Source organism: Nicotiana tabacum, chromosome 8 (genome assembly GCF_000715075.1).
Source record: "Nicotiana tabacum cultivar K326 chromosome 8, ASM71507v2, whole genome shotgun sequence".
Taxonomy (NCBI): domain Eukaryota; kingdom Viridiplantae; phylum Streptophyta; class Magnoliopsida; order Solanales; family Solanaceae; genus Nicotiana; species Nicotiana tabacum.
In genome coordinates, this window is record NC_134087.1 from 74350592 (window position 1) to 74362459 (window position 11868).

At 33.8% G+C, this 11868-nt stretch overlaps 1 protein-coding gene across 1 annotated transcript; it reads right to left on the bottom strand.

Moving 5' to 3' along the window:
- Window positions 1-5887: 5887 nt before the first annotated feature.
- LOC107806944 (Golgi apparatus membrane protein-like protein ECHIDNA) lies at window positions 5888-11438 on the bottom strand. The gene is made up of 6 exons (XM_075219372.1): window positions 11295-11438; window positions 7515-7580; window positions 7239-7433; window positions 7034-7093; window positions 6595-6721; window positions 5888-6289 (listed from the first exon to the last, which is right to left on the bottom strand). Exons 1-6 carry the CDS (start codon window positions 11307-11309, stop codon window positions 6201-6203), a joined length of 552 nt encoding a protein of 183 aa, XP_075075473.1. The 5' UTR covers window positions 11310-11438; the 3' UTR covers window positions 5888-6200.
- Between the last annotated feature and the right edge of the window lie 430 nt (window positions 11439-11868).

Sequence of the window (11868 nt, forward strand, 5' to 3'; positions counted from 1 at the left end):
TGAGAAAATTTATATGAAACAAGCTGAAGGTTTCATCGAAAATGGAAAGGAACACTTAGTGTGTAAGTTGAAGAAGTCCATATGTGTCCTGAAGCAAGCTTCTCGTCAATGGTATTTGAAATTTGACAGGGTTGTGATATCATTTGGTTTTGTAGAGAACACGTTTGATGAACACATCTATTTGAAGATTAGTAGGAGCAGATTCATTTTTCTCGTCCTCTAAGTTGATGATATTCTACTAGCCAGCAATGATCGTGGATCACCTTTTTAAACCAAACCATTCTTGTCAAGTCACTTTGAGATGAAAGATCCTGGAGATGCTTCTTTTGTTCCGGGCATCAAAATTCCCCGTGATAGATCTCGTAATGCTTTTGGGTTGTCTCAGAGGTCCTATGTGGATCGTATTCTTTCCAGATTTAATATGCAATCTTGCAAGCCTGGAGATATACCAGTGGTCAAGGGGGACAAATTGAGTAAGAAGCAATGTCCTAAAAATGATATTGAAACGGAAGCCATGAAAAATATTCTTTATGCTAGTGCAGTTGGCAGTTTGATGTATGCTCAGGTTTGCAGTAGATCTGACAGAGCTTTTGTTGTAAATGTCCTTGGCAGATACTTGTCTGATCCTGGTCATGATCATTGAGATCCAAGAAAGTCATGAGATATCTTCAGAATCTACAAAAGAGTTGATAGTCGTGAAATAATTGATTTTTCAGATGCTGACTTTGGCGGGTGCATATATGATTATAAGTCCACAACTGGTTATGTTTTCACTCTTGCTGGTGGTGCCATTTCTTGGAAGAGCATCAAATAGATGTTGGTTACGTCATCGACAATGTATGTTGAGTTCGTGGCTTGTTATAGTGCATCCACTCAAGATGTTTGGCTCAGGAATTTTATTTCAGAACTCAGAGTTGTTGACTCAATTCAAAGACTCATTGTAATCTAATGTGATGACAGAGTTGTGTTCTTTTTTAAGAATAATAAGCTGCGTAGTGGCACTAAACACATGCAAATCAAATTTTTGACAATCAAAGAGTTGGTAAAGCATGGACATTATTATCCAGAATATTCGTACAGATGAAATGCTAGCTGATCCACTAGCTAAAGGTCTCAGGCCCATTAATTTAAACGTCATGTTATAAATATGGGTGTTATAGAGTCTTTTGATTCTTTAGTTTAGTGGGTGTTTTAATATTTGGTGGTTGTGAACATTTATTATATGGAATAAAATGCGCATTTAATTTTATATATATTATTTTATGATGACCATCATTTATGTTCACATTATTTGTAAGTCACATCATGGTATCTTGAGGTGAAAATAAGTTCGTCCAAGAATTTTTAGATGTGCAATTATATGCAACTTTAGTTGCTATATATATTGTATGCATTTCAGTAATATGGTATCTTGAGATGAAAACTGGTTCGTCCAAGATGGCATCCACTTTTGGTATATGATGCAATTCGGTAATACGGTATCTTGAGGTGAAAATTGGTTTGCCCAAGATGTGCATATGTTATATGTCTTTATGACATATAAAGGACCGATAAGGTAATAGTGCATGAGTAACAAACTGTTGTTATGTCAATATATCACACGTGGCACTATTCCTTACTACACTACTAGACCATGATCTTGTTTACTTAATTGAGATTGTTGTGATTATAGAAGATCATGTGTTAACAATAATACATAGATCGCCATAGTCCGATATTCAAGGTTGAGTTAATATAGGTCGATTAAAGTTTATGGACTTGTTTTAAAATTAAATAAAAATATATCCATAAATATTTTTCTTTCATCATCCCGGAATTTTCTTTTTAAGAAAATTAATTTTTCTTTGGTTGCTTTTTGTTTTGTTCTAATATAAAAAATTTGCCAATGTAGCCCAAGTGGGAGAATGTAAGAAAAATGGACTTGCATTATCAAATATTTTATTTATATTTAAATTTCTGAATTTGATAATAGTCCACAAACATGAGTCCAATTATAAGTGTGATAATTGGTTATTGGGTCGTGCACTTTATGTGCTTGGTGGATCTAGTACGGCGGTGAGTGTAGGCTCAACACGATGAGGCTCGTAATGGGTCGTGACATTATGATTTCATTAATTATATCTAGGTCTCCTCTCTAGCCTTTATATAAACACATAGTCAGAGTTATTTTATAGCATCTATTGTATGTGGTAGTTGTCCCATTGACGCCGCCATATTGACGAAAGAGTAATAGAGAGGAAGACCTAGTCCTTCGTCAATCCGCGATATGGCTCAAATAGGTACGCAATCGTTCTTGCTAATCTTGATTTATTTTGTGTCTTAATATCATGTTTGATTTTGGGTTTATTGTGCCAATATTTTCACAAAAGCATCTCTTTTTTGTCCCTCCGACCTCTGATTATTTGGGCTTGATCGGGCTATATTTGCAAAATTTAGATAGACAAAACTTTTTAATAGTAAGAGTTTATTAATGAAAATTCAGATAAACAAATGGGAAAAAGCAACAATATAACTTGATTAAACTTTTGTTTCTTTCAAACTTCATTAAACATAAGATTCAGTAATGAGTGGATGATGCGTCTTGTTAGTTTTATTTGATCTTCAAAGACACCGGAACATTCACTAAAGAGTTCAAATTAAATTAAGTTGCTCACGGATCTCATGAATTCGTTGTTGAACCGTATATTCGTTAATTAAAATCACCTGCATTACTTAAAAGAAACAACTTGAGGATCCAAATTAATTTGATCGCTAACATCATCCACTCATTACTGAATGATTTACAATCTTTTTGAGAATCAAGTGCATACGCTTCCACTTGACCACTTGTTTTCAGTATCATAACTATTAATTACGGGATGAGACCTCCAGTGAAAATTGGTCCAGTATTGTTCAATGCATAGACTAATTTATGCCATGTGTCCACCCAACTATTTTATGGCTTAGATTCATATTGCTGTAATTTGTAAACAATTAAAAAAGGTAAGGTAATTTTGAATTAAAAATAATAAGAATAAAAAAAAACTAACAGCAGACGTTTATATCAACGTGCCTGCCATTTTATCTCATTTCTTAAACAATCACAATGGAGTCATAGTAAAGCCTAGAGCTATGTGTATTTCAAAAGTTTTCAGAATTTTAATTTACAGTATTATAATAAACGAAAGAAATAGCGTAATTGCTCAATATTTTGATCTTTTGTTACAAGTTCACTACTCCAAGACTACAAAGTTGATATCAACAACTATAAAGATTTTGCTTTTAGAAAACAATACAGGTGTAACATTTATGATGTATAATTAGCGAGGAAGATAAATGAATGTTCTTGATGTTATTGGTAACCTTTTCTAAAAAAGAATGAGGTCAGAACGGTTTTTGGCATCTAAAACATTGCATAAATTCAATTCCCTCCACCTTAATTTTTGTTTTTTTTTCCTTATAATTATTCTGGATCTTTTTATTGTTACTCAAGCACATGACGTGCCCTAATGCTACATTGTACAGTGTTTAAAAGATGAGATAAATTGGCAGGCACGTTGATATAAACGGCTGCCGTTAGTTTTTTTTTTTTTTTCTTATCATTTTAATTCAAAAGTGCCTTCTCTTTTTTATTTTGTTTACGGCAAAATAAATCTAAGCCATAAAATAGTTGGGTGGACACATGGCATAAATCAATTTATGTATTGAACAATACTGGACCAACTTTCACTGGAGGGGATCTCATCCCATTAATTACATTAATAACTAGTAGGGGTGTCAATGGATATTTAAAAACCGACTAAACCGACTGAATCGTACCGCAGCAACCTGTTTATTAGGTTTCTGTTAACAAAATCGTAAGTTTTTATATAAATCTATGGCCGTACCGATAATTAGGGTAGATTTTTTATTTTATGAAAATAAATCGAAAAAATACCGAACTGTACCGAATAAATTTATATGTGAAAAATTTATTTATATATTAAGTTTAAAAATAATAAAGCATTAAATTTCTCCTTTGGCCTTAAGAATAATGAAAAAAGTTACAAGCTAACATGTAATTAAACTCAAAATCCTAATTTCCATACCTATTATGCTACTCCTACTGAAACTAAACTATTTATAGCATATTCACCAGCAAGACACAAAGTATTCTAGCAATTATAAGTAGCAAACTATAATGTATTGAATATGTTTCCTTTCGTATGATTTAAATTTATCTTTTTGAATATTTAATCTTCTATAGACTTTATTCTTGAGTCCCAACTTGGTTAATATCTTTTCACTCGTGTGATTTATATTTTCTTTGTCTCGGATTAGTTTCTTTTACGGTGCTGTAGAATAGTTAATGGATCTATACTCTGACCATCTTTCATATTTTCTTAATTCATTACTCTTTAAACAGTAAAAAATGTCTGGACAGCTTTGCTAAGTCATATAAAAATATGTATGTTATTGCATTCTACTTCTACTAGTGACTTTTACATGATGTTTTAGATACCGAAAATTAACCGAACCATACCGATATCGAAAATTAACTGAACCGTACCGATACCGAAGAGAACCCGACAGAATTGGGACGGTTTCGAAAAGTCTAATTTTAGTTATATGTAATAAAATAATCGAAAAATTGGTATGATACAAATTTTATAAAATAACCGGCTGAACCAAACCATTAGCCCCCTAATTACCAGTTGACTTTACGTCTAGAGGTTAACTCTAGCAATAGGGGTGAGAGAAATAAATATCACAATGTAATTATCTTGGTCTTAGAGGATTTGCAATCATATATATATGGTTTCCTAATGTCTTCATTAAAATCTGGTTATTTTATCTATAAGGCCCGCCTAAATTCGTTTTAATATTTGACATTAACAGCTCTATTAGGCATTCCAAAATTATTGCTCTGATAACACAACATATCTTATTTCCTTGTCCATATTAGTAGTATTAGTGTCAGTTTTGTTCTTTCTTATTTTTCAAAATTTTCTATTACTGCATGTTATTTTTTTCGCTTCGATTTTATTGTATTGTTGATGGTAGGAGCAATGTCTACGTACTCACTATCCTCTCCAGACCCCACACGTGGGATTACATTAATTGGGTTTTTTGTTATTGTTGTTGAACCTGCAGGTTCTACCTTACGCAGGAATTAATTAGACAGGCAACTTCTGCTGAATCTTATCTTAAAAATTGAAAGAAATCATGATTTCAATCACGAGAAGCTATATTCACGAACATGAACTGCAATAGTTTAATTGAGAAGCGTAATTTCTAATTTCATTAATTAGTTCAGTTTTCTAGAGTTTGATTTCGAGATAGAAGATGGAAAAGAATGAAGAAGAAATTGGCTTTATCCAGTGGTTATATTCTTTGGAATTTTGACGTTGTTCTTATAGAATCTGACAAATTCACATATCGAATCAAATATATGAAATTTAAAGTGCTCCACAGGAAACACGGGAGGAGGTACAGTATTTTATTTCTACTATATCATCGACAATAGTCATAATGTGATAAGTAAATTTCACTAACCTCTCAATTCTTTGAGTTTATGAGAACACTTCTTTCATCTCTTGAATAGGAAAAAGAACCCTCCTTGACCTCAAAGTCAAGACCCATCCTTGCCAAAATTACCCAATGACCCTCAAATATTCGGATTCTATCATTTTCTTTTCCTAGTAATTAAGGAGAATAATAGTATGGTAGTATACAACTTGTAATGTCATGCTTGTCTTTTTCCTCCTTTAGCTTTCATTTGAACTTCAAAATCTCGTTTTTCTATTAGTATAGGATCTTTTTTTGTTAAGAGTTAAAAAAATTGTATACCTGAACTTCAAAAGAGACCGCACAACAACGGAATGGAACCTCCTCCCTCCCCCATTACCCTCTAGTCACACTTCAGAGCTTGAATTGCAAATAATATCGACTCATATAGAAGAAAAGGTTCTCTATTATAACAGATTCGTTGACGCTAGAGTCCACCTGTTGACCTATTCAACAGCGGAGCTAAAAACAGTCTAAACAGAAAACAATGAAGCAATTGAATTCGTGAAAACTGAAGAGAACAAAAATGTTTTTCAAGTTCGTTCATATTCTACATATACAAGCCTCAGTGAAGGAGAAGTCTGAGAAAAGACCTTGTCAATACATGATTGTTCGTAGTGGTGGACAATGACGAACAGTTTCCTTCCATAACTAGCTTGCTGCGTATAAATTGGTCAAACAACACTAAATGCCGACTGTAGAGTAGAGGAGAATCGAGAAGTAAGAGTCTGGGTTGCAAATGCTTGGAGCTGCTTCTTAGCATCTGGATTTCAGAAAAAAATTCTATGAAGATTAACAAGTAAAGGCATATTGGAAAACAAAATAGGAAAAGGGAATAGTACATTGACATCAGATAACAAGAAGTACCAAAAACAAAAATGAAAAAACTGAAACAAGCAGGGCAAGATAGAAAACAATCCAAGATACACAAACTAATGAGGGAACCCAACAAAATCTAGTGTCATATTATATTCTTGCATGACAGTAGGAACACCCAAACAAAGTAAAACTCCAGCAGTAATGATATTGTTAGGCGCAGAATCTACAGAAGTTACAGTAAGCACGCACCTTTGCGACATCTAGTAAAACCAACAATATTTGCGACGCTGAGAGTCAAGCAAACTCCAACAACGAGAAGATAGTCAGCTTGGAATCTAATGAGGGAGAATATCGCGAGAAAGAACCAAGCAACAGCCTACAACAAAGTACACATATCAGGTGCAACACATCAATGGATAACTACATCACTTTGCAAAATAAGGTACAGATAAAAACCAAAAATAAGCCCTATAACATATGCTACAATATGCTTTTGAAATTTGAATTCTGGAATAATAAAAGCTGAAAACAGAAAACAAGAAGCCAATGTGTGAACGGCCATCGTTTATATCCAAACTTATTTTTTTGCCGATTTTTCTTGAATTCTTCTGATTATTCAATACACGTGCTCAATTTGTTTATGTTGAACTTTAGAATAAGCAGTCAGTGCGCTAGAGTCTTCACTTACTGTTAGGTACAAAGTCCACCAGAACAGCCAGGAATCCTTCTTGTTCATGCGAGCCATTGACTGAAAGGAAAGTGAAGGACAAAGGTATGTCCCAGCCAATAAAAAGTTAATCAATCAATAAGACTAAATGCGCGAGTACTTCTAAAATAAACCTATGTCTGAAGGTCAAGAAGTCTGCCAAGGAACCTGAGACTAGATTACGCACCTCTTGATCAAGGCACTCAAATCTCCACACACTCTCGCCATTATCATCTATTTCATTCCACCATCTTAAACCCACCAGGATACGCCCACTCACATTCTTAACCACCCAAAAGTCAAGAGCAGCTAAAAGAACAGTTATCACAAAGATGATAACAAAACTATCAACAAATAGAGCTGACAGAATATAAAACGCTAGGTGCTGCTGCCTGTCAATGCAAAGGAAATGTGTTAAGTAAATACAATTTATAAGACATTAAAATAAGAAGAAGACTATAATAAGCTGCACCTTGAAGAGCACATGAAAAAAGCATATCTGTGGGTGCGCATAGTCCTCCCCTGCAGGCTGAAAAAGAACGTGATAGTGTAATTAGCATTATGACAGAAAAGATCAACATTTTCTATGTGCTTCCGTCCTTTCCTTGCGCCGGAGAGTGTTTAGGGTGTAAGAGGTAGAGCAACAACGGTAGAAAAGAAAAAAACAAGGACAGAGGGTTATCAAAAATAAGTAACAGAGGAAAGTAAAGTAACCAGAGCCACAAGCTCCTCTAAGCTATGAGTACCATGTATTAATAAATTAACCCTTTTCACCTACATTGCTTCTCCTAGATCATCTTATGTTAAAGGTAGTGGAATTAGCATTATGACAGAAAAGATCAGCATTTGCTATGTGCTTCCCTCCATTCCTTGCGCGTAGAGTGTTTAGGGTGTAAGAGCTAGAGCAATGAGGGTAGTAAAAGAAAGAATACAAGGAGGGAGAGTTATCTTAAATACTCCAAGTAAGAGAGGAAAGTAAAGTAACCAGAGGCACAAGCTCCCCTAAGCTATGAGTACTATGTATTAATAAATTAACCTTTTTTCACCTACATTGCTTCTCCTAGATCATCTATTGCCCTTCCCATGCGGAGGATGAGCAAACCAGAATGACCTCAAAAATTACGACAACAACAACAACACAACTCAATCTGGCGGAAGTTGGGATTGGCTATACAGATCTGTTTCACAATTCACAGTTTCGCTACATTCAGATATTAGGAGTTTAATTGATAGCTGGCAAGGGCAAAAGATATCAAAGTCCCAAAAGCAGCTTTGGAGGACCATTCCCCTATGCATTTTCTGGACCATTTGGGCAGAAAGAAACAGTGTCTGTTTTGAGAATAAAAAGAACAATATTGCTAGTCTCAAAAAATTTTGTCTGCATAATCTTTTTTTTTTTTTTGGTGTAATAGGTGTTTATTAGATAGTATGGATCAGTATCTGGAATTTTTGGATTTGTTGGGAAAGATGTAATAGAGTGCTCTCTGTAGGTGCTGTCTGCCCTGTTTCGTACTCTTTGTGTACCTTCTTGGTACACTTTTTATTAATAATACTTTACCTTATAAAAAATAAAAAAAAAACTACATACAGACGAAATTCATTCCAATATTCAATAGTCCAGGATTATCTAACACTAGAATTCTCTATATTTTCTACTACTGACATACGAGTATCTGAACAAAGAAAAAACCTAAACGTTGGACCTAATGTAAGTATATCAACATGACTAAGTTTTGATTCCAACTAGCTAGTATCTCCTATATGGATCTTTTGCTTCCATCATGTCTATTTTACTCTAAAGTCTACATGAATTTCAAGAGATTATGCCTTTTGAGACAACTTTCATCCATGTGATTTTAGGCCTACTTCTTCCCCTTTTAAAAGCTTCAACCGGCGCATTTGGAATCTACATAGAACACTACCAAACCATCTCAAGCAACCTCTTTAACTATATCCTCTATGTGTGCTAGTTATACCTCTTACGACACCAAACTAAAACTTAACCACACCGATCACGTAGATAACATTGTATAGTGGGACTTACTTGACATCCAAAATTAATAGCATATCTAGATGTTTCAATTTCAAAGTCGCATCAATATACACACACAACAATATCTTTTACACAAAACAATCACTAAGCTTCATTCCCAAACTAATATGATCGGCTATACAAGTCTTGCACATATATTTTGCAATAACTGAGTCCCTCTCATTTCAATTTTTTTTTTTGGGTTTTCTAAAGCAAATTAGGAGTTCCAATATTTGATAATTTATCATATTATCACCTTTTTTTTATTGTTATCATATTATCACTTTTTTAAAATACATAAATCTACCGCAATCTCCCTCCTTTATCTGGATGTGAAACCGGCCATGCGAAGCTCACATGTTACTTGAGAATAGAACAAAGCAGGAAGATTAAGCCGTCTCCCGAAAAGAGATGCAGCTATGTTAAAAAGACAATTAATGTTTAGTATTAAAAATGCCATCTTCCGACTTTCTATGCCCACTCATTTCGATTAACGCCTGCATCATCCATACATAAAATTTTGATATAGGATATCGTATCAACAGTAAGAACTTCTTATTGAAACTTAAACATTGGAAATATTAATGATTTACGGGTGGAATCAAATATGCAGTACTTATAGACACCAAAAAATAGCATATTCAAACTATCAGAAAGTCTATAGACGCCAAAAATAGCATATTCAAATTATCATAAAGTTATTGACGCCTACAATTGCATAATTAGCACCCTGGAAATTCCTATTGTTTGAGTATATAAAAAAAAATTGAAATATAATCCAAGTGGTACAGTTCAAAGTTGCACCAACAAACTAACAATACGGCTGCACGAATCAAATTAACCAAAATCTATATACTGGGATACTTCAGCCTATTAACAATGAAGTATATACAAATAAATCTGGCATGAGTTAAGCCAACCAACATCCTTTTATTTCACCACATTTTTTATTTATCTCTCACTGCAGCAGAACAAAAGCTTCTTTTTCCATCATTATACGCAGTCAACTACTTATCTCGGTCTAATTTGTCTAAAACCCACCAAACTTACATCTCATCCTAAAACTTACTGACACACACACACCCACAGAGAGAGAGAGAGAGAGAGAGAGAGAGAGAGAACAAAGCAAAAGGAAACACTTTCCAAAGACACAAGCTGCTCTAAAAAATGCATTAATGTTGGATATAGTGACAGATACAGATGATAGAAAATATATTTAGTTATCTTTTCAGTACTTAGGCCATATTTTGAACTGAACATGTCAATGATCACTTCTAATTCCACATGACCTTTAATACCTTTTCAACCAAAATCTTCTAGGAGAAAAATGATACATGTGCGCTAGCACAAAATAAAAGGTCACTCCACCAGCTGATCCAGTGTAGAAAATATATGTCGAGAGAACATAGTCTATAATCTCTAAGTAGATCAATCTAGGGGATATCTTGAAATAGTCCTATGGTCATAACTATATTATATATGACATCTGAGACCAAAGTAGCAGGTTAAACTCACTTTGCCTGCTTGTAATACTCACTAAGACCTTGAACATAAAAGAGTAATAGGACAGCTTAATGTGCTACAATAAGATTTAGATAAGAAATGATGAAATGGGTATCCTTCTATATTTATTAATCCATTTATATTGGTTTACCGGCCGTTAAGGGAATGTGTACTTCTATACCAGTTTGGTGTTAAGCACACCTTCTTTATCACTTTCACTTTTATTTTATTTTGGTATGAGGATGATATGAATTGAGCTTAGAGAAAGAATTAAGGATTCATACAGCCGATGCCAACTTGTTTCGGACTGAGGCGCACTTCTTGTTGTTGTTATTGTTGTTATTAGCAGCCTATGATATGCAGGAGTAATATTTCACAATTCTTCTGGACAATTTATTTTTACCGATTATTTCCCCTAATTTGCAGTACTACTTCATCAATAAGGACAAATTTTATATCTTCCAGATCGATAATACAATTCAAGGATGGAATTCACTAGAGTGAGAATTTTCAATTCCCAAACAGATCGAAAGACAAAAGGAAAAAAAAGAGAGTAAATCAACAGATCAATTAATCTTCATTGAATAATTACGAGCTCAATCAAAACCCTAGACTCAATGCAATGATTTCAAGTATTATTTGATAATGATACATGATTGTAAATTAGGTGGAAAAAAAGAAACAAATAATGAAAACAATGAAACTTACTGGGTTAAAATCCATATCGAATATTCAAATCCAATGCCCTTGGGATTTCGCCTGATCTCTGAAAATGGTTTGCGTTTTCTCTCTCTAAAATTGGTGCAACAATTTCGTGGAAATGAAAATAGAGATGTTTCTTAGATTTGGCAAATTTTTGGAATTCTAGAAAATGAACCTCGAAACTTCTGTTATTTAGGAAATGCTCCAGGAATTTTGTTGCTCTTCCATTTTGGTCTCTGGTAGAGTTTAAAATATCCTCTTCTAACGAGGAAATTAAGGTTCAATACGATAACACTAACTATATCTCAATCCTAAATAAGTAAGGTCAGCTATATGAATCCTTAAATTAAATTAAAAAGTAGTAGACATACTCTATAATTCCTAAGGTTCGAGAAGAAGTATTTTTCATCCCAAACCAAAAGGATGAGGAAAGATTGCTCGAGAAAATTTTCATGAAAAAGCTAATAATAGAAGGAAAAAACATATTGATATAAGATTCTCTAATAGGGCCAAGAGACTCTTAGAAAAGCACGTAGTCTAATTTAAACATATTAACATGAGTAAATGTATATCCTATGCT